Raw genomic sequence first — 26000 nt, 5'->3', positions numbered from 1 at the left:
GGTGAAGAATGAATTCAAACTTCCTGAAGTCGAATCCGGATCCGGATCTTCACAAACAGATCAAGAAACCTCGAGCGTGGGTATTAAACACGAGACTCCACGAACAATGGGAAATCAACATGTTACAAAACTCAAGTCGCGACGGGGACGAAGAAATGGCGCACACAGCACGTTCACGTCTCCACAGCACGAAATCGGGTCAAACTGGGGACGGCGAGTGCGGCTCAAGGGAACGAGAAATACCGACTCAGGAACCAATGAAGAAGGCTCCATAATGAGGGGAAAGTAATTAAAAACGGAGAGAGGGAGAGGGAGAGGGAGAGGGAGAGGGAGAGGGAGAGGGAGACAAAGGGAACCAAAGCCGAAGCGTGTGGGACACTCACTGGTCAGGACGACGCGTGACGGGATGAGAAAACAACAAGGCGTCTCGAGGTTCGTGCCACGTCTTCTCCTTCCCCATCTCCCTCTGCCGTTCGCGTTGGCGCCGCCCGATGATGATCTATTATTTAGTTTAAACATTCGCACGATCTCATTCACAAGTACAATGAAAAAAAAACGTGCGTAACAGAAGAACATTCACCGCCTAACAGGCCGCCAGCTGCTACACCGCCCGGTACGGTTTAAGTCAAGTTCATCATGAGTATTCACCGCCGAACTCGCCGCCACCTGCTACACCGCCTGGTACGGTTAAAGTAAAGTAGTAAATCACGAGCATGTGGGGGAAAAATTTATATTAATGTATTTTAAATTGTAACAATGGAGTTTCAGAAATGTAACTTTTTTGCTGCAAGTTGAATTGGCTGTCATTTCTGGCCAAAAGACTTTTGCCCGAAATGATAAGAAATGTGTTGTGTTATGACATATTAGGTGATGGCCCCATTGGCCCATATTTGTACATTTGACTTATTTAAACATTCATCAATTGCATTAACCAGGTGTCTGGATTCAAACCTTTGTCCTGGTTGCTTCAAATTGTGTTTCCAAGCTTTTGCCCTCGTTTTACAATTTGCTGTACGATGTGTTAAAATGTAATATCAACAAGCCAGCCATGGCCTTGCCACAGAGCAGCGTCTGCAGGCTGTTATGAATTCCAGTGGAGTGTCAACAAGTCTTGGAGATCTACAAAGGATTTGCTCCTGTTTATGAATATGTGCCGGCGCTTTCTCGCTGTCTGAAGCGTGACAAAGGAGCTGTTTACTGATAATTCTCCCCGAGGGCCGCAGGGAGCGGGAAAAAACCCACTTGCATCTTTGTTTCTTTCTTTCCTTGCTTTTCTCCACCTAGGAATAGGTTTTATACATGAAACTTTTGGAGTGTAACCTTTAGTGTGGTACAGGTTCTGACTGCTGTGGTTGGTCCCTGTGCCACCTCCGCTTGCAAGTGTGCTGTGCAACTTCAATAAACCGTATATTCGAGAATCCTCAGTTGACTCCCCTCAATTCTTGGCCAGGATTGGTGAGGGTCATCATCACATCTGGCGACCCAGATGGGACGCTGTCGGGTCCTGAACGCCGCGATCCGGAGGGATCTCCGTTGAGCGCAGCCTCGGGGTCTGCACGGGTTCCGAACTGGTAACGGTAAATGAGGAAAGTCGAATGCGGTTTGTTGGAGGAGCATCGGGGCTGTCAGGCCGGATTAGGTGACCGGGTTTGGGTCAGAGGGCAAGGAAAGCCCGAGTGAAACAGGGGATACAGGTTCAAGTCCTGTGACCACAGGTTAGAGTCCTGGGGTCATGTCATGTAAACAGGGGATACAGGTTCGAGTCCTGTGACCACAGGTTAGAGTCCTGGGGTAATTGTTGGGAGGGTCTCGAGTCCTTCAGAGGAAGAAAAGCTTTAAGGTAATCGAGAAGAGCGGGTCTCTGATCCTGCACACTAAAAGGAGAAAAGAGAGCTATCAGGCGGTAGGTAAGACAAGGGGATTCCGGTCCGATTAAAGGAGACACGTTTCAAGGCTATAAGGCTCGTGACAAGTTAAGAACATACAATGGGGAATAACTCTTCAAAGAACATAGTTACCCAAAGGAACATGTTGTGAGGGAGTACAGGGCTGGATAACATGGACAGCGGGAAGACAGGATCCCTTCTCACTGACCGGGCCCTTAGATCCAAAGATAGGACACACCGTCAGGTCTGTGTTGGCGGAGGGGAGAGTGGGATGCTCGAGACAGAATGAAACACCCTGGAGGGCGTTAGCACCTTGGCTAACGGAGTCACAAGCTGAGACAGGACGTACACAAGGTAAACGAGCGAGGAGGCGAATACAATGTGAGTGGGAAGGTTGAGTTTGTGTTCGATGTAAGTTAAGTGTTCCAACCTGGAACTTGTATGTGTGGAACAACTTGTGTGTTTGTATGGAGATAATGATTGGTCGTCATGGTAAATGTGAAGACTTTGGAGGAGGTGAATTGCGCACACCAAATCCGGAGGAAGGACGAGGATGACTGGTTCTGCACGTGTTGTTAATTCATAGTGATGGGCGAATGTCATTGAGAGTGTTTTTACCGGTGTGTGTGTGTGTGTATCTGTGTCTGTGTCTGTGTGTGTCTGTGTCTGTGTGTGTCTGTGTGTGTCTGTGTGTGTGTGTGTGTGTGTGCGTGTATGTGTGTGTGTGTGTCTGTGTGTGTGTGTATCTGTCTGTGTGTGTGTGTGTGTGTGTGTGTGTGTGTGTGTGTGTGTGTGTGTATCTGTGTGTGTGTGTGTGTCTGTGTCTGTGTGTGAACTCTATAGGGAATTGAATAATTAAAACCACTTCGGCAGACAGTTTGGAGATTATGTGTGAGAATTCCCTCCAGTCCTCGTGCTGTGGTGAAGCTGTGGGATGTCAAATGGACCAAGGCTCGGGTTTTCTCATGGTCCGATAAACTCTGTATGCTGTTTTGGCTTTGAACACTGTACGTGGTACGTGATAAATGGATAGTTTCTTCGGAGCATCATTTTGATTTTAAATTCAAATTCAGTTCTGTTTCCACCTTGCATGTTTCATAAGGCTGATCGACGTTACGGGTTTGTGTGAGTGCGTGATGACGTCATCACGCGGCCGAATCGAATTACATTCAGGATACGAGATTGATTCCAAGAAATATATGTTGAAAATGTTGAAACCAAGGATTGCTCGATTTTTTATCGTTCGCGAATGAGTGCACGCATTCTCGGACATAGAGAACGACAATCCTTTTGGCGGTAATAAATGTTATTTGCGGTTGTTGTTGTTGTTGATTGGGCTTCGTGACCGGACGGAAAAAAAAACCCCTCACTTCCGGCGTGGCCCAACATCGAGCTTCCCAGTATCTATACAAAGGCTATTTTGATATTGATGCGAGGTGAATGCCGGCGATGACTTGCCGGCCTGTGTTTGGTGGGTGCTTCGTGTGCCTGTTGGCGCCGGAGTGGAGCTATCTGTTGTTGTTTGGTGGGTGTTACAAAGTGTCTGCTGTTTTCACATGTATAACGTCTGGGCTGTGCCAAGAGAGCAGTGTACTGAAGGAGGGATGCACAGGAGGGAGTTTTATGGAAGGGTTTTAAAATCACACGGTTGAATGTGGAGTGGTTTTGCTTCGGTAGCCATGCTGGTTGGCGAACGGGAGGGTTATTGATTGTGAAGCTCCTGGTGTTGGATGCTGTTGGGAGGTTTTGTGTTCATGTTAGTACATTTTGAACCTCCATAGTTTATGGGATGTAGAGGAATGGTTGCTTAGCAACGACATCGATCTGGAAGGAAGGAGCGGCGGTGGAGGTGAAACAAGCCGCCAGAGAGCGCGAACTAATGAAGCAAAGAGAAGGACTTACACCACACGCCATGATTACACAGGATTGATGGGCCTAATTTCCTCCTCATACGTTGAGATTCATTGCATAGCTTTCTGTGCGGGAAACGGACGAAAAAAAAAACATGTCTGTTGTGTTTATATGGGCCTCTACCTGTCAGGGTAAATTCATTAGATTTCATCGGATAATTCTATTTATTGTCACAATGGTAGAGGATTGGAATAATGTCGATTGGATGTTAAGGGGGATTTAAATGCTTGGACAGCAGAAAGGGTTTGATGGATGGATGGAATCACTCTGTGACGACAATGATATTGCTGTGAATTACTCATGTTTAATCATTACTCCTGTGAATAACTTATCTTTGAATTATTTGGGAATCTATTTTGTGAATTATGATAACCGAACACACAGGTGTGATCTGCACAATGTTTTGCGAACACCTAGACACGGTACACCAGTGTGTTTTGACCGGTAATGGTGGTGATGGGGATAATCTTAGGATCAATGGGACCAACAAGTGATACTCATGATAATGTTTGTATGTGATATTAATCAGAAAAGTGATTTTCACACACCTTTTACCGGATTGGTTGTCAAATACATAAAAAATGGAGATAGTGTATGGAAACCGTGTTAGTTACTTTCAGACTAAGCTCATAAAAATAGGAAAATTGGGAACGAACCATGATGTTTCTTTTGGTCATAATTGATATAAACTTTTGTTTTGAGATTGCAAATTGAGAATCCTTTACCTTAGGACTTTGATAATCTGTTAATTGAGGATAGGAAAAAGTTACTGAGAATTGAATCAAGATAATAATATATTAAGTTAAGGTACTTACATAATATTGGAAAAGGGTCTCTGTTATTAAATTGATCGACAGATTTGTCAACACTACATATTTGAAATCAAGTTATAAGGGAAAAAAAACCATGGTATTTACGTAACCATAATGCAGAACTCGCAGAACCCGCGCTCTGCGCAACATGTTGGGGTGGGTGTGTTTGAGAAAGGATCTGATGCAGAGTATCAGCAGTAATTTTACTTTAATGCAGTAAGTGGAATACGATTTCACTGTTTCAGAACCATTTTATTTACTTTTTTGTACCATGCACCTCATATAGTCCTTGAGATAATGTAAGCCGAATATCACGTTACTCGAGCGCTGAACAAAGTCGAAGATAGCGCGACACGAAACCACAAACTCGGAAATAATATATAAGATGATAAAGAATGGCGAGACCAACAGCAATCATGAAATCAATTAAATGGAATTAGGAATTGTACCATGTATTGTAACTGTATTGCTCTCACTGATTAGGAGATGATACTGACCTGACTGTAATTTAAATAAAATGACTCTACAATTTGTGGAAAGACAAACAAAAGAATAAACGAGAATTATGCGGAGTACAGAAAACATAATGATGAAATAAATGTTAAATCAGTCAAAATAAAAGAATTATATATTGAAAAGACTGCAATGATGCTTCAAGCCAATTTAAATATTACCTATGTTATCTGTCTTCTGATTTATTGGACAAGTGCATGATTTTTATTGAGTGGTACTTCTTGTACGTTTACATAAGTAAGTTGAGGTATTTCTAACACTGACGACCATCTTTCATCAGCACAAAAGTGCCAAGTTAACTGGAAAAACAAATAAATAATGGCAGTTGCTCTGGAACTGCTTGTGAATGAAACTGTGGATTGTTTAGCAGATAATGATTGCAAATGTTAAAATGGTAACTGTGAAAAATCGAAATGCGTTGGATTCGGTACTTGAAAGAAGAAGCTAACTTTCATATTTTTGTATAGATAATGGAATATTTTTTTTGGTGAAAAGAATTATTGATGACAAATTGGAACCCTGATAAAGACTGTTTGCTTTTACATGGAAATAGCAAATGAGATGAATGTTTTGAGTATATGTACAACTGAGATTTCTGTATATTTTAGCATGTTTTGGAAAGGAAAAAATAACAAGGAAAGGGATAAAATATTGATATGACAAATAATACAAGTTGAATGCATTTTGTAAGAACCTTTGTCAGTGTTGTGGAAATACATAAACACATGAAGTTTGTTGATTGGTGTTTAATTGATGCTTTATTTGTTTCGGAGTGTTGAAAGCAGTCTTTGATGCACTGTACGATTTCGTCAAGTGGAGCTTTGAAAGAATTTCAAGTGGAGCTTTGAAATAATGAAATTTGAAAGAAAAAGGGTGTGATCATCACACGCATCACATACTTTTAAAACAAACATCACACACTTTTCAAACAAACATCACACAGATGACAAACTTTTCAAACAGACATCACACACTTTTCAAACAAATATCACACATTGTTCAAACAGACATCACACACTTTTCAAACAAACATCACACACTTTAACAAACATCACACAGATCACAAACTTTTCAAACAGACATCACAAACTTTTCAAATAAATATCACACACTTTTCAAACAAACATCAGACACTTTTCAAACAGACATCATACACTTTAACAAACAAACATCACACACTGTTGAAACAAACATCACACACTTTTCAAACAAACATCACACACTTTTCAAACAAACATCACACACTTTTCAAAGAGACATCACACACTGTTCAAACAGACATCACACACTTTTCAAACAGACATCACACACTTTTCAAACAGACATCACACACTTTTCAAACAGACATCACACACTGTTCAAACAGACATCACACACTGTTCAAACAGACATCACACACTGTTCAAACAGACATCACACACTTTTCAAACAGACATCACACACTTTTCAAACAGACATCACACACTTTTCAAACAGACATCACACACTTTTCAAACAGACATCACACACTTTTCAAACAGACATCACACACTTTTCAAACAGACATCACACACTTTTCAAACAGACATCACACACTTTTCAAACAGACATCACACACTTTTCAAACAGACATCACACACTTTTCAAACAGACATCACACACTTTTCAAACAGACATCACACACTTTTCAAACAGACATCACACACTTTTCAAACAGACATCACACACTTTTCAAACAGACATCACACACTTTTCAAACAGACATCACACACTTTTCAAACAGACATCACACACTTTTCAAACAGACATCACACACTTTTCAAACAGACATCACACACTTTTCAAACAGACATCACACACTTTTCAAACAGACATCACACACTTTTCAAACAGACATCACACACTTTTCAAACAGACATCACACACTTTTCAAACAGACATCACACACTTTTCAAACAGACATCACACACTTTTCAAACAGACATCACACACTTTTCAAACAGACATCACACACTGTTCAAACAGACATCACACACTGTTCAAACAGACATCACACACTGTTCAAACAGACATCACACACTGTTCAAACAGACATCACACACTTTTCAAACAGACATCACACACTGTTCAAACAGACATCACACTGTGGGTGCTGAAATATTTAGTATCATCAGAGTCACGAATCCTTAATCTAATAATACGCTCGTTGACCAGTGTTACCTCAATTATCATTGGAGTAAACTTATTGAACACAGCTTCAGCAACTCCTTGGGCATGGTAACCATCAGGGCAACCACACCAACAGTAAGTGTAACCACCTGCCATGATCTCCCCACTATCCGGTCTTCGAACCTCAGAGAGTGCTGCAATACCTATGTCCATATGCTTAAGCTCAGATGATAACAGAGAGAGGTGATCGTCCTGTCTTCGAGATAGGACGTTCCAAGCACCCACGCGAAGGGACCGCTTCAGGTTTACCCAAGGAGACCGCCGTCTGGTGGTCAACACCTCAGGAGCCACACACCTTCGCACTCTGACCGTGGAGGTTTACCCCGTGGTTTTCCTCCTGTCATCAAGGAATGGGGTCCCGAAGGCTTCGCCCCAATCCCATCATCCGGTGAGCTGCCCTGTGGAGGGTAGCAGCACCAGAGGTACTCCCACGGAGGTTTCAGGTTTCCTTGCATTTCTGGGTTTTTGCGGAATCAAGTGTTTCCCGGTGGCCGGAGTGCAAATCTTGCCACCAACCTCTTGAAAACAAAGTACCCCAACTGCAGGAGGACCTCGGCCGACACAGTTGCGCACTGGATACGGATGTCCGTTGGTTCACAAGGAGCTCCTCCGCCCTTTGACTGGTTTTGTTCTGCTGGGTGTCCACATCTGGACACCCTCTTCACACCAGAAAACCTGCTGGGGGAGACGGTGTAGTCGCCCACAAACTGACCATGAATTGGGTTTGTACAGGTTTCGATGGTATCTGTAGCAAGTCATCGATCTAATCTGGATTGACCCGACAATGGTATCGAATCTGATGTGGATTTGCTCATCTCAGGGTAAAAATTGATGATGTAGTTTGCTTGGCAAATGGGAGTGCTGTGTACGTACTGCAAGAGATGGCAGTCACCGTGTTGAGGGTGCTCTCCTTGGAATATTTAGTTGTGAAAACAACAGAAAATTTGTATTTTTACTTCTTCAACCAAAATTATTTCATTTCTCAGATCTGCACGTCCACGGTTTGAATAATAATTTAATTATTTCCTGCAGAACGCTTGCCCGTCGGGTTTGTCGTACCTTGAGAGATCTACCCAATTCGATTGAGGTGTGTGTGGTTGCACAGGTTCGGAAATTGAGAGCACAAACAGCTTTGTCGTAGCAAAAACGTTGTTTTGTTGTTAATTTTATTTTCGTACAAAGGAGGTTGAGAGAAATGTACGGTGTCCACGCGTGTTCGTGCATGCCAGGCTGTGCTGGTGCACACTCCTGAGACGATCAGACTGCGCTTCTTCCTCGACCTCCTGATGGAGAGCCGCCGGCCGGTTCTTCTCGTGGGCAATGCCGGCACCGGGAAGTCCGTGCTCCTCGCAGACAAGCTGCGTACTCTCGACCAAGATCTGTTCCAGATACAGTCGGTGCAGTTCAACTTCTACACCACGTCTGCCATGCTGCAAGGTGTGCATGCAACATCTTACCTGTGCTTTCACACCTTTCACACCTGGCATGGAACCGACACAAAAACTGTGCTTACATCTTGTCAGCAACCTGTATTTACCTTGCTTGTTATTTATTTATTAATCCACACTGTCAATCCCAGTGCAGGCCTCGTCAGGGAATCGTTGCGCGATACTTACGTGGCAGGAAGTCAGGAATGGACCGCAGATGGGAAACTTACCTCTCCAATGTGTTTCTTTTGTTTTTTTTTGTACATGATTAGATTAAATATCTTCCTTGTCGTTCAGCTTAGCAGAAGTATGTGATAAACAGCTTTTCTTTTATGACGTCATAGTTCAATGAATCAATGAACAATACGGTGAATAACCTTTTACAATATCGGCACTTTGGACGCGTCAATTTCGAAAATTTCCCATCAAATCTGATAATTCATTTTTCCCTGAAGCACACTCATGGTTTATCCCTTTGTAGCCGAAGAGACAGCCGTCCATTTGTGACGTCCTATCAACCTGACAATGTGAATTCGTTTATAGTTTTGTGTGCCGAGCTGCTGCCCGGGCAACAAAGCAATCGCACCGGGATCGCGAGCAGTGTCACCTGATGACGAGGGATATCCACGGAAACCAGATCACTTGGGACCTACAGCTTTCGGCTGTAATTTGGCGAGGGCGTTCGCAATACCTCGGTCACTCTTCACCACACACACTGCGGGATCCTCAATGTCCACCAACAGCAACCGGTGCTGGCACACTGGTCCTTCGCCTGAACTTCCATCCCCGGGGACGGAGTAACATTTTATAGCTCGGGCGAAATTCGAACCCAAGCGAGATAGCTCAAAGGTGAGTGTGCACACCTCCAAGCTCGTCTGCTGGTCCTCCTGGAAGTACTGCACTTTTTTTCTTTCTTTTCCCCATCATAAAGCCTTGTGATAAAACAAACAAGGTCCTCGTCGTTTACTTCATCGAGAGATTCAAGGTGTACTCGTATAATATTGTAATCTTTCATATTATTAACAACGCTTTGCCTTTTTTTTTTTTTTAGCAATTTTGGAAAAACCTCTGGAAAAGAAGGCCGGGCGTAACTACGGGCCTCCTGGCACCAAACGCCTGATTTATTTCATCGATGACACCAACATGCCCGAAGTGGACAAGCCGTCGCCCCCCACACGCTCATCCGACAACATATGGACCGCGGACACTGGTGTGTATTTACTGAACACAACTTGGCATGAGACCCCCCCTTCACTGTTACAGGACCAGGGTCCAGGAACCGTGTGCCACGGTAGCCATGACCACGTGAATTCTGGCCAACAGGACATGGCTGCCACCTTCCATCCTGCTTGTGCGACACCGACACACGCATGAAATGGAGAGGTGCAGCCAGGATAATATTACAATTTAAAACGAGAACGGCACTCGGAGGGGTGCGTAGTCTCGCCTCGCGTGCTCGTCCCGAACAAAAATACCATCGTTAACTGAACAAGCTGCCATTGTGGCCGAGCACCATGCACCCGTATCATCCCTGCACCCCATGACGTCACATAGCTTCTTGGCATGGATTATGAAGAACGTCATTAATTTAATTTTTCGCTCACATCGGGTCACACATCAGATATACGAGGTTTCAGATTTTTATTTTTTTCAGACAAGCATTTCAGTTCAATCAATCATGGCCGGGTTGCCTCTTCGCCGATGACGTCAACGTAGTCCCCTGATACACCCCATTGGGAGTTGATGACGAATGCCAAAGTTTCAATATTTTTCGTTGAGCGGTTTCAGAGAACATGAGGTCCAAATTTTTCCCTTTGATCCAACGTGGCTGTCATATATATATATATATATATATATATATATATATATATATATATATATATATATATATATATATATATATATATATATATATATATCTCTATCTCTCTCTCTCTCTCTCTCTCTCTCTCTTTCTCTCTCTCTCTCTCCCTCTCTCTCTCTCTCTCTCTCTCTCTCTCTCTCTCTCTCTCTCTCTCTCTCTCTCTCTCTCTCTCTCTCTCTCTCTCTCTCTCTCTCTCTCTCTCCCTATCTATCTATATCTATCTCTCTATCTCTCTATCTCTCTATCTCTCTATCTCTCTGTCTCTCTATCTCTCTATCTCTCTATCTCTCTCTCTCTATCTCTCTCTCTCTCCTTCTCTGTCTCTTTTTTTTGTATACCTTGTTGAGGCTCGTATGAGAGCAAACACACAGCAAGGGGGCATGAGACAAGAGGGGCGGGAGTGGGAAGGATAAAACAGTGAGGAACAGACACACGAGGAGATCTGTGGAAGGGAGAGGGATGGGACAGGGAACATGGGAAAGAGAAGATGGACATTACAGGGACTTTCAGGAAGGAAAGCAGGGGAATTGAAGGAAGTGGGCTTGGGTGGTTTATCGGGGGTAGAAAAGATCGAGGATTTGGATGGAGGAAGATAAGAGGTGGTGGTGAACAGCTGTTTTGAAAGCCTGGAGGGAAGAATGGGAAAGAATAGAGTGAGGGAGTTTATTCCAAAGGCGGGAAAAAAGAGGAATGAAAGAGTGAAGATGAGCAGTGATTCGTGATTTTGGTAGTTTTACCAGAAGGGGGTTGTTGGCGGACCTTGAGCGCCCTGCAGAAATGTGGTGGGGACAAATCGCAGAGAGAGCAGGGGGGGCAAGGCTGGAGAGGAGACGGAAGAAGACAGAAAGACCACCGACCAACCTGCGGTGATTGAGTGAGAGGCCCAAAGACTCAGCCTCATTGCGGGAGATGCCGATGATCCTAAATGCCCTGGTTTCGACAGCGTGAAGCCGAGAAAGGTGGGAGGCAGGAGCACCAGCCCAGAGGGGAGAGCAGTACTCCATCAGGCTACGGACAAAAGCTTTGTAAGTGGTCAGGAGCTCAAGAGGGCCGAGGAAGGACTTTGCACGATGGAGGATTCCCAGTCGGCGACTCGCTTTTGAGGCGAGGTTGGAAATGTGACTTTCCCAGGAAAGGTCATGGCAGATTGTGAGACCCAGAAGCTTGAAAGAAAAGACTTCTTCCAGAGGATTGTTGAGAAAGTGGATGGGCGGGTTTTCTAAACGGTTCTTTCAAAGAGACAAAGTGAGGGTGTGAGATTTGTCCGGATTGAAAGACATATTCCACGTGTTGGACCAGTTTGTGATTTTATCGAGATCTGCAGTGAGCGAAGAAGCTGCTGCTTGCCAGTCAGAGGGATGACAGATGGTACGGCAGAGGGTGGAGTCATCAGCAAAGAGATATAGAGGATTTTCTAGAGAGTCAGAGAGATCATTGATGAAAACCAGAAAAAGAACAGGGCCCAGAACGCTACCTTGAGGAACTCCAGCCTGGACAGGAAGAGGGGATGAAAGAACTCCATTTAGGGCCACACGTTGACTGTGACAGGAGAGAAAGTCTGCGAGCCATGAGTGGAGATGGCCTTGGATACCATGGGAAGAGAGTTTGGTGAGTAGGGCAGGGTGCCAGACTGTGTCAAAAGCACTAGATATGTCTTGGGATACGGCTCGGATTTCCTGTCTGGCATTGAGGACCTCCATCCATTGTTGGGAGAGCAGAAGCAGCATATCCAGGGTAGAGTGACCTGGTCTGAAACCAAATTGATGATCGGAAATCAAGCCATTGGAGAAGAGGAAGGATTTCATGTCTGAAGCGATGATGGATTCCATCACCTTGCTGATGATTGGGAGAAGGCTGATTGGTCTGTAGTTACAGGGATCTGCTTTTGCACCTTTTTTATGCCGGGCAGTGATGTTTGCAGATTTCCAAGCAGATGGCAGATGAACTTGGGCAAATGAGAGGGTGAATAGAACAGAGAGAGGGTGAGCAAGTGCAGAAGAGCAGTCTTTGAGGACACGTGGGCTGATGCTGTCTGGACCGGTTGCAGAATCGGAGTCGAGGTTTGACAGCAAGCTCTCCACCTTGTTAGGAGAAAAGGACACCGAGTCCAGGGACAGTTGGGTGCGACTGGGTAAGGTGGGTAGAGAAAGTGATGGGTTCTGGACACAAGATTTAGCTGCAAACACCGAGTTTGGGCATTCAGCCTTTTCACGTGCGGTATCAGCAGTGTGGCCATTTGAGGTAAGGGAGGGGATGGAGGGGGAACATACACCAGAAACAGATTTGATTAAACGCCACCAGGATTTTGAGGAGGGAGAGAGGTTTGAGAGTTCAGACTTGAGATGAGAAAGATGTTGTTTTCTGGCTCTCCTGAGGGTAGATACACACTTGTTCCGAGCTTTGTGGAAGGAACTGAGATTGCCCTCAGTCGGGTTTGCTTTCCATGAGGCAAAGGCAAGTTGTTTCAGGACAACTGCCTCGCCACAAGCTTCAGTAAACCAAGGGCGGGAGGAAGGGTTGGACAACTGAACACGAGAGGGGATAAATCTGTGCATGAGGGAGAACAAGTTTCTTTGAAAGAATTCCCAGGATGAGTTGATGTTCGAGAAAGTAGTGATAGGAGACCAGTCTGTAAGTTTGAGGGCTGCTTGGAGACCCTGCCAGTCGGCTTGAGTGAAATGCCAGACTCGACGGCGGTGAGGTGGTTCTCTGATAATAGCCAGAGAGATGTCCACATTGACAAGGACGTGGTCAGAAGAACCGATTGGAGCGAAGGAAGAACAGCAGATATTGTCAGGGAAATTTGTCAAAATCAGATCCACAAGAGATGGAGTACCATTGGTTGAGATCCGGGTCGGGAAGTTGACCGATTGAGTCAGTCCCAATGAGTCGCAGAAAGCTTTTGCTGAGGTGCCATGGCAGGTGAGAGAGGTACCCACACCTAGCCAACTGGCGTGATGACAACTGAAGTCACCACATAAGAGGAAGAGAGAGTTTGGATGAGAAGATAGAAGATGGTCCATGTTTTCGGATAGTGAGGTGTAGATGGAGTCATCACTGTTAGGTGGACGGTACAGTACACATATAAACATGAGGTGGGAGTGGAGGGAAGCCGTAGCCAGAGGTATTCCTGGGGGTGTGGGGAAGTGAGAGCAGTGCATGGAGAGTGAGGAATAGAGTCTTAGAGTCAGTCTCCCTCTCTCTCTCTTTCTCTTTCTCTTTCTCTTTCTCTTTCTCTTTCTCTTTCTCTTTCTCTTTCTCTTTCTCTTTCTCTTTCTCTTTCTCTTTTTCTCTCTCTCTCTCTCTCTCTCTCTCTCTCTCTCTCTCTCTTTCTCTTTCTCTCTCTCTTTCTCTCTTTCTCTCTCTTTCTCTCTTTCTCTCTCTTTCTCTTTTTTTTTTTCTCTCTCTCTCTCTCTCTCTCTTTGTCTCTTTGTCTCTTTGTCTCTTTGTCTCTTTGTCTCTCTCTCTCTCTCTCTCTCTCTCTCTCTCTCTCTCTCTCTCTCTCTCTCTCTCTCTCTCTCTCGTCAGAGTTATGGCAACTGTGGACGGGCACTGAAGCTTGTGGAAATAATGATGAAAGGATGAGAGATGACGGGCAAGGTGAAGACGTTTGGCCCACCGTGCCGACGTCGCGTGCAAGCGACATCTCGCAACGCACGAGGCAAAAGTTCCAAACCAAGGAAAAATGGATTTTCTTTAACACAAAGTCATTGTTGATGTTGTTGTTTGTTGCTTCTGTCCAACTCAAACACTTTGTTCCCTTTTTGGACATGCCGCAGGTACGATCGGACAAAGTTGACGCAGAAAGACATTCACAACTGCCAGTACGTGGCCTGCATGAACCCAACTGCTGGAAGTTTCACCATTGATCCACGCCTGCAGGTACGGCCAGAGGTCACGCATTGGACCCCGTGGTCAATGATATATCTTTCAGAGGAGAGTTTCCTTTTTTTCAAAACAAAAAACAACAGCAGACATCAACGGATTCCAATGTGTGCCGCGCGTGTCCCCGCAGCGCCATTTCTGCCTCTTCGCTCTGAGTTTTCCGGGCACGGAGGCTCTGGTCACGATTTACAGGACCATCCTGAGCCAGCACGCGGCCGGTGTTGGATTTGGGACGGCTGTACAAAATGCGTGTACCCAGCTTGTGCACGCCGCCATCGGTAAAAGCACCAGGGATGACAAATGTCACACGACGCGATCCTTTTGTAACCGTACAACAGTTGCTCGGATCTTGAATCATTTCTGCCATCTGGCATTGTGTTCCGACACGTGACCGGGTTTTCATCCCTCAGCCTTGCATCAGAGAGTTGCTTTGATCTTCCTGCCAACAGCGGTGAAATTTCACTACATTTTCAATTTAAGGGATCTTTCCAACATCTTCCAGGTAGGACGTGCCATTTTGCTCCTGTTTGCTCGCTGTGTCACGGAACGGAATGAAAAATTTCCGGAGCTTTGATGGATGACCCGAGTGACAATGTTGTGGATACAAAATCGAGGCTGCTGTGGAAGAGCGAGGTACAGTGGGTAAAATGGGCAATGTGCTCACAGTACGGAAAGTGGGCGAAACAGTTGGACACGATGAGCAGGAAAAGAGGGGAGAAGGAAATATGGTAACCTGGGTAAGGTAGGTTAATTAAGATCGAAATGATCACAGGTTGGAATTTTGGGGTTGGAATAATTCACATTCTCCATAATTAATGTTATCAGAACGTGTCGATTCCCTCTAATTTTCGGTTTCGGACGCGAGCACGCGGCTGTGTGACGATGGATGTGTATGTGCTGTGACCTCGCAGGACACCCTGGAGACGTGCTCCAAGGAGAACGAGTTCAAAGCGGTGCTTTTTGCCCTCTGCTACTTCCACGCCGTCGTGGCGGAACGGCGCAAGTTCGGCGCACAGGGCTGGAACCGCAGCTACCCCTTCAGCAACGGAGACCTGACCATCTCGGTCAACATCCTGCACAACTACCTGGAGAACAATACGAAGGTTGTCGCGTTTTTACAGTCGGACAATACGAGTGTGCACTTTGTGATCAAGGTGAACGTCGCTCAAAAACGATGCACGGTGCCGGGTCGACGACTTTCGGCGAACGTTGTGCTCGCTTCCCAGGTGCCTTGGGATGACCTGCGCTATTTGTTTGGGGAAATAATGTACGGCGGACACATCACCGATGACCGAGACCGGCGCTTGTGCAAAACGTACCTTGAAGAGTTCGTGCGGACCGAGATGCTTGATGGAGAATCGTTACTCGCTCCTGGGTTCCCCGTACCTCCAAACTCCGACTACAAGGCACGTTTGGTTGAACTCGTCTCACCTTTGTCAGGTTCAAATAAATTGTAGAAAATGATTTTTTAATTTTTTTTATTTTATTATTATTTTTAAAGATCTTGAGATAATTCAATTTTTTTTAAGAGAATGTTTGAGCAGAGGGTTCCAGAGAGGAAGAGATTTCGCTGACGGTGACGTGGTTGAGCATATTCACAAAACTCCGACAAGCGGAGAGACGGAGTCGGTTGGAAACACAGTAACGATGCTCACGACGAGGATTCTTCTTCCTTTGGAATCCGTTCTTCCAGCCAGGATTTTCCGATCTCGGTATCCCAGATAATTGGAAAATGAGCTTGACCACGGTGTTTGTTTCACGTGACGCAGACACATCCAAGGAAGGTGTTACATCGCTCTTTATCCTTTACTCGAATTCGTCGACTGGTGTGTGTGTGTGTGTGTGTGTCTGTGTGTGTGTGTGTGTGTGTGTGTGTGTGTGTGTGTGTGTGTGTGTGTGTGTGTGTGTGTGTGTGTGTGTGTGTATATGTGTCGTGCTACTCCTCCGACTGCTCTGTGCCGATTACATCCATACCTGCTGCATCGGATCAGCATGAACCCAATTGGTGCACAGGGGTGTTTTTATCTTTGCTTGTTGTCTTGGGGAGAGGAAGGAGGAGGGGAGGGAGCAAATTGTCCATGTGAACGTGTATCATGTGGCGCCACCTCCAGGTGGGAGAGGGTATTACAAGTCTCAGTATTCCTGTCCCCCACGTTTTCCAGTGCTGTGAGGTGTTTTTAATTCGAAGCAGTCAGTATTTTTTGGCTTCGTGCACGTAACGCGCATGCTAATTTGTTTGTTTATGCATTTTTGGGGAGCGATTGAGACAGCTGCCAGTTGCCTATACACCGCCCAAATGAAGGCACGTGTCAGAAGAACGCGTTGCACGCTTGGAACAAGATCGCCCGTCGGGCAGGTACTCCGCTCGTGTGTTATAAAAGTCTTTTCGACCCAAGAACCATGATGGACACCGGTTGCCTCTCATGTGTGAGCACGAAAAAACAAAAAAGGTTTTCTTTACAAGAGGCTTTGCATTATTTATTTTCCAGCAGATCCTTGGCCAGAAAGAGTGAAATCCTTTGATTCCATGACGACCGGGGTTTTGTACGTTCATTCTCACCGTCTCGAGGATTCCATCCAAGCTTCTGGAGATACCGTGAGTTCAGGCTGTCACGTCTTTCTTGTAATTGATTTGTGAAAACGTCAAAGATTTTTCAGACGCAGGACGTTTCGGCGCTCGGGACACATTCTTGCCGGGCCGTCAGTTCAGAGTTCAAATCCTTCCGCACTTAAACTTTTCTCCGCACGGAAGGCACCGAAAGGACAGAATCTCGAAGATTGCCATTTGTGGTTATTTTGTTACGTTTGCTGTTATTCACCGTTTACATTATTATTACTTAATGAACCATTTACTCAGGGATTGTAGCATCAGTTATGTTGTGTATAAACAACTTGCATTGGCACGGCTTGGAACAATGGGGAACATCTGATGGAGATAATGCACCAGGGAAGCAACCCATGTATTGTATTGTATTACCTGTGCAATAACAGCAATAATCCGTGTGATACCAATAATTTCGCTTTGTGCAAGCTGCATCGTTAGCTCGGTGAGCATGAGGAACGTTCAGGACCAAGTTATCGATGTCTTGATCTCTCGTGTGTTGTCGGTGATGATGAAGAACGTACAGTTTTGTCATTTCTGATTTCCCAGGGGTACCACGACTACGTGAGTGAGAATTTGCCCCCCGAAAGCCCCCAACTCTACGGGCTTCACTCCAATGCCGAGATCGGTTTTCTGACCGTGACCTCCAGCAAACTCTTCCGCACACTCCTCGAGCTGCAGCCGAGACAGGCCGAGGGTGGAGGTTCAGGAGATATTTCTCGACAGGAAAAGGCACACTTTCACCTCACTCACTCACTCACATGCAGGCACTCACTCTTTTTTTTTTTTTTTAGGAAAGAGTAACAAATAATTTCTTGCCAAACCAGCTCATACAATCTTCATTTGCTTCAAGGTTCACAAAAGCCTGTTATTTAAAAATATATAAAATATGGATACAAACAAACACGACATAATGGTGACCGAAGCTTTTCGTGCTGCACTCTTCAGGGTAAAAATCGCAGCAAGTGAAGGAGGACGTGAAGGCGCGTGCTTTATACGCAGGTCTCAATTAGGTAGACGCCGATTGGTTCATCCGTAATGACGTCACGGTTAATCCGAACGTCACGGTTCAACCGTAATGGACCTTTGGGGAAACCCATCCCCCCTCTCTCCAGGATGCGGTTGCAAACGTCAATCATCGACGAACTCTGCTCCAGCCAATGGGAGCTCGAGGTGAAGATGATGAGCCGACCAATGGGCGTTCGGATTAACCGTGACGTCATTACGGTTGAACCAATCAGCGTCTACCTTATTAAGACTTTGTATCAAGCACGCGCCTTCACGTTCTCCTTCACTTGCTGCGATTTTTACCCTGAAGAGTGCAACACAAAAAGCTTCGGTCACCATTATGTCGTGTTTGTTTGTATCCATATCAAAGTTCTGTCGTTCCAAACATCTGTTTAAAATATATATATATATATATATATATATATATATATATATATATATATATATATATATATATAAATATACACACACATACAGAAAATGTGCCACTCACCTCCAAGCACGAACATGATCTTAACACTGGGTCCTCGTCTCGCGCAGGTGAATGCCACGCTGGACAAAGTGTTGCAGAAACTTCCCGAGCCTTTCAACTTGGCCGAGTTGATGAGCAAGGCAGAGAAGCGAACTCCTTTCGTGGTCGTCGCCTATCAGGAATGTGAGCGCGTGAACCTGCTCACGAGAGAGATCCGAAGGTCACTGCAAGAACTGAAACTCTGCCTCAAGGTGCACGTGCCCTCGTTCGAACAGGACGGACGGTACTCCGCTCACAAATCTCTCGCGACTCCGTGAAGAAGGCCCATGATCCGTGCAGCAGTGGTTGGTGCAGCCATGGTCCCATTTGAGGGAACTCCACAACACGTGGATCTTGCAATTCCGGATTTTTTTGGGGGAGGAATGTCGAAACTAAGTGTGACGTGTCCAATTTGGATCTCAGAAATCGAATGTTTTTTCCCCATTTCTTCGACGCCAAGGAAGCGGACAATTTGAATCTGATCTTTTTTGTTCAAAAGTATTCGTCATCACATCCTGCTGGCACATGGGTTTTCAAAAACACGATCATCATCATTATCTGTGGTCGTTGTGGCCTTGTGTTGAAGAAACCGGACTGGCATCCCGGACGGGTTCAAAAGTTCAGGAATTTACACTGAAAATGACTTGAGAACAATGGGCCGACCGAACCGGCACATCCCCCCCCTCCCTCCCCAAGTGTTCAAAGTCAACCAAAAAAGGTCGCATTTAATTTCCTTTGGTCTGAGAAGGGTCTGCCAATCGTGAACGGACAATATTGAATAACGAAATACGATGTTGAACAATACAAATGTGCAAACGTGACGTAACAATGATTATCGACTGAGATTCATCGCTGTGTGCAACCAAGGTGCACCAAACAATGGTGGTTTTGTCCCCTCTGACCTTATTCCTCTGAATTCTGAACATCCTCAGGGTGATCTAACCATCCGCATCCTCTGCATCCTCAGGGTGAACTAACCATCACAACGGACATGGAGGAGTTGGAAACGGCCATCTTTTTTGACGCCGTGCCTGCGGCATGGACTCGTCGGGCCTATCCCTCCATGTTCAGCCTTTCTGTTTGGTACTCAGACCTGCTACTTCGCATACGGGTATGAGTTCACCAACACACATATTACATGAAGGAAGGATCAAAACGGACAAAAAAACAATCAAACGTTGACACATGATCACCTGGTCTCGTTTGTGTTTTTTAGGCTCTCTTTTCATCTCTGGCTAACGATTAAGGTGGCTGGCTTAAGATCTTAGGGTCTTGAGTTCGATGGATACTCTTGTTCCGTTGAAATAACACCAGGTAGGTTGACTCAGTCTGTCATCCTTCTGAGGTCGGTGAAATGAGCACCGGCGTGCTGGTCACAGGGGGCACTGCATCAGCGGCACAGCCACGCCTCCATACAATGATGAAGCCAAGCAGCCACAGGCTGCATGCGAAACAACAGCAACAACAATAGCATCTCTGGCTCTCAATTTCTCTTCCACTTTATGTGGAATCAAACAGAAGACCAAGAAAGAACATGAGGAAGAAGAACTTTGACAATTTTTTTTTCTTTACTACCTCTTCCATGAGCCTCGACTCTGCCCACAAACAAAAAGCACAGCAAGCCAGAGAGTTCCGAGAACACCTTACCCCACGCAGCCTTGAGGAAAAGGACGTGGGAAGGGTCTTCTCAGCTCTTGGTTTGTGTTTCCGAGCACGATGTACATGTACTCCCCGACGAGGTGCCATTTTTGTCTGAATCTCGATGCACCCCAACACTGAGGGAGCGACAGGCGCATGTGATTGGTCGCGGTGACGTACGAGTTTATCCAATGGAGTGCTGCAAAACGGAAGGGGGGTTTTAAAGTGTCAAGAAGGAGATTTTGTGTTCTACACTTTTCAAATAAATATTTAATTTGTAGAAAAAGGAAGTTTCCCGCTGTTGACGCACCGTCTTTTACACCACCTTATTGAACACGTCACACTCGTGATTTGTACCTGTTGTTTGTGTACTTTATGATGTCACCCAAAACATGAATTTTCCTGTTCGGAATGATCTTCAATCTCGACTGCCAGGACAGGTAGGCAGATTTTTAAAAAACAAAAAAAAGAAAACATTAATTACCTTCATCTGCGCATCGGAAAGAGATTCCGTACAATTTGTCAAATCCAGAGCCAAAGGACCGCGAAGCTGCAGGTTTGTGTTCCGATTCGTGTTCAAAATATCTCATTCAAATGAAATTGAGTAGTCCCTCGATCGTACACTGACGTCTGCACACAGACAGACAGACGGACAAACAGATATAAATAAAAACAAAAGTTGATATAATAATTTTGTTTTGTGCGTGTATCGTGTTGGCAGGAGCTGGAGGGCTGGACCGCCGATTTTATCCTCCCGAATACCGTGTGGCTTGGTGGGTTGTTCAACCCTCAATCGTTCCTCACTGCCATCATGCAGGCGACCGCACGTCGCAACAAGTGGCCGCTTGACTCCATGGCCTTGGCTGTGGAAGTGACAACAAAGAACCGAGAGGACGTAACAAGTCCCCGCCAGGACGAGGCCTATATTCATGGACTTTTCATGGAAGGTGTGTCCTTGACCCTCCGACCCCACTCCTTAACCTTACGCATCCTGGTCAGGTAACACTACTGGTGTGATACATTCAGCCTTCGGCACGATTTCCTGACTTGACTGTCCAGAAATCATCATGTAGTATCCGAAAGTGGAATTTACAAAATATCTTTGTCTTATCCTCATTGTACATTTACTGGCTGAGTTCAATTCCCAACCTCACAATAAACGGTCAACCTGATGCTTCGCAGGCGGGGCATTGATTGCATCGATGAGTGTGCTGTCCATCTGGTGGGACGATAAACTGAGGACTCTTCGAACAGAACAGTCCGAGAGACTTCAAAGATTCCACGACATATTTTGCGAAGAAACTGATTCCTTTTTAACCTGCCTCCCCTCTTCCCACCACCTCAAATCTTATCACACCTCCCCTCTTCCCACCACCTCAAATCTTATCACACCTCCCCTCTGACCACCCCTCGTATCTCATCACACCTCCCCTCTTCCCACCACCTCAAAATTCATCACACCTCCCCTCTTCCCACCACCTCAAATCTTATCACACCTCCCCTCTTACCACCTCTCGTATCTCATCACACCTCCCCCTCTTCCCACCCTCTCAAATCTCATCACACCTCCTCCTCTTCCCACCCCTCAAAATTCATCACACCTCCCCTCTTCCCACCCTCTCAAATGTCATCACACCTCCCCTCTTCCCACCCCCTCGTATCTCATCACACCTCCCCCTCTTCCCACCCCCTCAAAATTCATCACAACTCCCCCTCTTCCCACCCCTCAAATCTCATCACACCTCCCCCCCTTCCCCCCCCCTCCACATTCATCACACCCCTCCCTCTTCCCACCCCCTCAAATCTCATCACACCTCCCCTTCTTACCACCACCCCTTCTTACCACCACCTCAAATCTTATCACACCTCCTCTTCCCACCCTCTCAAATCTTATCACACCTCTCCTCTTACCACCTCCTCGTATCTCATCACACCTTCCCCTCTTCCCACCACCTCAAATCTTATCACAACTCCCCTCTTACCACCCCCTCATATCTCATCACACCTCCTCCTCTTCCCACCCCTCAAAATTCATCACACCTCTCCCTCTTCCCACCCCCTCAAATCTCATCACACCTCCCCTTCTTACCACCACCCCTTCTTACCACCACCTCAAATCTTATCACACCTCCTCTTCCCACCCCCTCAAAATTCATCACGCCTCCCCCTCTTCCCACCACCTCAAATCTCATCACACCTCCTCCTCTTCCCACCACCTCAAATCTTATCACAACTCCCCTCTTACCACCCCCTCATATCTCATCACACCTCCTCCTCTTCCCACCCCCTCAAAATTCATCACACCTCCCTCTTCCCACCCTCTCAAATGTCATCACACCTTCCCCTCTTCCCACCTCCTCGTCTCTCATCACACCTCCTCCTCTTTCCACCCCTCAAAATTCATGACACCTCCCTCTCTTCCCTCCCCCTCTTCCCAACGCTCAAATGTCATCACACCTCCTCCTCTTCCCACCACCTCGTATCTCATCATGCCTCCCCTTCTTCCCACCACCTCAAATCTTATCACACCTTTACTCTTCCCACCCCCTCGTATCTCATCACACCTCCTCCTCTTCCCACCTCCTCAAAATTCATCACACCTCCCCTCTTCCCGCCTCCTAGCATCTCATCACACCTCTTCTTCCCACCCCTCAAATGTCATCACACCTCCCCTCTTCCCACCCTCTCAAATCTCATCACACCTCCCCTCTTACCACCCCTCGTATCTCATCACACCTCCCCTCTTCCCACCCCCTCAAAATTCATCACACCTGCCCCTCTTCCCACTCCCTCAAATCTCATCACACCTCCCCTCTTCCCACCCCCTTAAAATTCATCACACCTCCCCCTCTTCCCACCCCCTCAAATCTCATCACACCTCCCCTACTTACCACCACCCCTTCTTACCACCACCTCAAATCTGATCACACCTCCGCCTCTTCCCACCCCTCAAATCTCATGACCCCTCCTCCTCTAACCACCCCTCAAATCTCATCACACTTCCTCCTCTTCCCACCCTCTCAAATCTTATCACACCTCCCATCTTACCACCACCTCAAATCTTATCACAACTCCCCTCTAACCACCCCTCGTATCTCATCACGCCTCCCCCTCTGCCCACCCCCTCAAAATTCATTACACCTCCCCTCTTCCCACCCCCTCAAATCTCATCACACCTCCCCTTCTTACCACCACCCCTTCTTACCACCACCTCAAATCTCATTACACCTCCTCCTCTAACCACCCCCTCAAATCTCATCATACTCCCTCCTATTACCACCACCTCAAATCTCATCACACGTCCTCCTCTTACGACCACCTCAAATCTCATCACACCTCCTTCTCTTACCACCACCTCAAATCTCATCACACCTCCTTCTCTTACCACCACCTCAAATCTCATCACACCTTCTCTTACCACCACCTCAAATCTCATCACACCTCCCCCTCTTCCCTCTCCGGCCTGCCCCCCCACCCCGCTTCGCCTGTGATCTCTGCGCCCATATTTCCTCTTCCCCCATACACTCCAATTCCACTCTTCCCTCTCAGTCTTCAAAACAGCTGTTCACCACCATCTCTTATCTTCCCCATCCAAAACCACGATCTTTTCTTCCCCGTTAATCCACCCCAAACCCACCTCCTTCAAATTCCCTGTTTTCCTTCCTGAAAGTCCCTGTCATGTCCATCTTGTTTACCCCATGTACCACGCCCCATCCCTCTCCCTTCCACAGATATCCTCATATCTTTGTTCCAGACTGCTTTGTCCTTCCCTCTCCTGCCCATCTTGTCTCATGCTCCCTTTGTTGTACGTTCTGCATATTAGCTCTTTTATGAGCCTCGATATTGTATCCAAAAAAAAGAAGCCAATGGCACCACCACTCCGTCCAAATTTGTATCTCTGCCCTGACTGCTGCTGAGAATGAAACTCTCCGGTGTAATCCATACCATGACGTTTCGACAGCAGCGAAGAACCTGCCTTCGGGCAGGTCACCACAGAAAGCGAGAGAGAGAGAGAAAGAGAGAGGGGGAGAGGTGGAGAGAAAGAGAGAGAGAGAGAGAGATGATACACTTTTTACTTACCATAATATACATCCGGGTCGATGGCGGCCTTCATCTCCACCACCGTACCTATTGGGCCAGCCATGCTGTCCGGCGAGAGGTGACTCCGTGACCGATCTTACATAGCAGTACGGAGTCCGTGACCAGACAACCTTAACGGATTTGTCCAAACCAGCAGGTTAAGCCACCAGTACAAACATAAGTCACCTGAAACCAAGTGATGATGGCACACCTCCTCAAAATGGCACACCTCCAACGTTGGATTGTTCAATGCTTTGTGTCGAAACCTGAGAAAGCCACTTCATGCAGACCGCACCTCTTTGGGAGCTGATAGCCGCTGATTTCAGATATTTTGGTCGTTCAAACATCACGTGGTCAGTGGTCATCCAGTAACAGTGCGCTTCACTCAACACATACCCAGCTCTTCCCAATCACACGTCCTGTCATTCGTTCCACATTCATTTCCATCGCGTCACACTCGAGTCGAGTCAAAAGATGGCAGCCTGAGAACAATGCTCGAACAGGCCTTCACCCTCCAGAATTTGACAGTCTTTTCTCCATTGTTATCGTCATCCGAGGACAGCCTTCTTTTGGGGACAATTTCCTTGAGATTAATCCAATATATATATATATATATATATATATATATATATATATATATATATATATATATATATATATATATATATACATATACATATATATATATATATATACATATACATATATATATATATACATATACATATATATATATATATATATATATATATATATATATATATATATATATATATATATATATATATATATATATATATATATACATATACATATATATATACATATACATATACATATATATATATATATATATATATATATATATATATATATATATATATATTTCGTTGATGGACTGACAATGATTCGGCGAAACGTTGCGTCACGAGCTCTTTTGGACGAGCTTCAAGGTTCCTGCTGAATAACAGAAGATGTTTTTATCGTTGCAGGTGCACGATGGGATACCCAGTCAGGCTCACTGGCCGAATCACGTCCCAAGGAGCTGACACCGTCGATGCCGGTCATCCTTGTGAAGGCCGTGTTAGTCGATCGCCAAGACAGCCGAACCGTGTACGAATGTCCCGTGTACAAGACTCAAGAGCGTGGGCCGACTTACGTGTGGACTTTCGGTCTTCGTTCAAAGGATAAGGCCTCAAAGTGGGTGCTGGCTGGTATCGCCTTGCTTCTCCAGGTGTGAACAGGTGATGTGATTGAAGGCTTCAAAGTGGGTGTTGGCTGAATCGGAATTAACGTTCCACCGCACGTCTGCCTTCCCTTCCCCTCCCTCCTCTGTCCCCCTTTCCCCCTCCACCTCCTGTGTAAAAGAGCCGTTGTGTTCCACGATGACTGTCCAGTGGCCTTGACATCTGATGTGTTGAAGTGTTTTGAAAGTTTTTGATACCCACCTGTGGTATCCCCTTGCCAGGTGATTGATTCGTGACGAATGAAAGTGCTGTGCCCACGTTTTTGTGCCAGTTTTGAGTTCAGTTAACTGTGAAGCTAAGAAAGTGTGTCTCCATTGCTGATCACATGACTCTGTTAACAGTTTGAACTTCTTTCACCAACAGCTGTTTCTATGTCATGTTTAACATTTATCAAAGTCTTTGAGCCTT

General features: G+C 45.8%; 2 protein-coding genes across 25 annotated transcripts in view; one reads left to right on the top strand and one right to left on the bottom strand.

Annotated features, from left to right (window-relative positions):
- Nucleotides 1–834, bottom strand: part of LOC147007648 (uncharacterized) — a 20025-nt gene extending 19191 nt beyond the window's left edge. Inside the window, exon 1 of one of the 7 annotated variants that reach the window (XR_015054043.1) lies at nucleotides 384–812. Coding sequence is in view for 3 of the 7 variants with exons in the window: in XM_085866717.1 (XP_085722843.1) it covers nucleotides 384–576 (193 nt within the window). In the remaining 4 variants the exon portion in view is untranslated. Of the gene's footprint in view, nucleotides 1–383 lie in introns of all 7 variants that reach the window. The other 6 variants (XR_015054044.1, XR_015054042.1, XM_085866719.1 and 3 more) reach the window with 6 other exon arrangements.
- A 2432-nt stretch (nucleotides 835–3266) lies between these two features.
- LOC147007647 (dynein axonemal heavy chain 17-like) lies at nucleotides 3267–26000 on the top strand. Of its 18 annotated transcripts, none has more exons than XM_085866706.1 (12): nucleotides 3285–3411; nucleotides 5908–5995; nucleotides 8363–8417; nucleotides 8560–8767; nucleotides 9809–9967; nucleotides 15418–15609; nucleotides 15733–15912; nucleotides 17658–17840; nucleotides 18657–18839; nucleotides 19595–19738; nucleotides 20987–21212; nucleotides 25338–26000. In XM_085866706.1, the coding sequence occupies exons 5-12, from the start codon at nucleotides 9890–9892 to the stop codon at nucleotides 25583–25585; spliced, it is 1434 nt and encodes a 477-aa protein (XP_085722832.1). In that variant the 5' UTR covers nucleotides 3285–3411; nucleotides 5908–5995; nucleotides 8363–8417; nucleotides 8560–8767; nucleotides 9809–9889; the 3' UTR covers nucleotides 25586–26000. The 18 variants fall into 18 exon arrangements, 16 of the variants coding, with proteins under 16 accessions (XP_085722835.1, XP_085722833.1, XP_085722832.1 ...); XR_015054041.1 differs by lacking the exons at nucleotides 3285–3411; nucleotides 8363–8417; nucleotides 8560–8767; nucleotides 25338–26000 and adding exons at nucleotides 14401–14503; nucleotides 14637–14784; nucleotides 14917–15008; nucleotides 19844–19941 and having other exon boundaries at nucleotides 3750–5995; nucleotides 20987–21122; XR_015054040.1 differs by lacking the exons at nucleotides 3285–3411; nucleotides 8363–8417; nucleotides 8560–8767; nucleotides 25338–26000 and adding exons at nucleotides 14401–14503; nucleotides 14637–14784; nucleotides 14917–15008; nucleotides 19844–20436 and having other exon boundaries at nucleotides 3750–5995; nucleotides 20987–21117.

The sequence above is a fragment of the Eptatretus burgeri genome, unplaced genomic scaffold (assembly GCF_056783735.1).
Source record: "Eptatretus burgeri isolate ZD-2024b unplaced genomic scaffold, Ebu_testis_v1 Ebu_testis_scaffold_61, whole genome shotgun sequence".
Lineage (NCBI taxonomy): Eukaryota > Metazoa > Chordata > Myxini > Myxiniformes > Myxinidae > Eptatretus > Eptatretus burgeri.
The sequence above is the reverse complement of the archived record's forward strand: the minus strand, read 5'-3'. Positions and strand labels throughout refer to the sequence as shown.

Excerpts from the sequence above, each read along its gene's own strand:
- LOC147007647 (XM_085866698.1), top strand. Across the intron at positions 17,841-18,656 it reads ATATTTCTCGACAGGAAAAG|GTGAATGCCACGCTGGACAA; the intron begins GCACACTTTCAC and ends CGTCTCGCGCAG. Across the intron at positions 19,739-20,986 it reads ACCTGCTACTTCGCATACGG|GAGCTGGAGGGCTGGACCGC; the intron begins GTATGAGTTCAC and ends TCGTGTTGGCAG.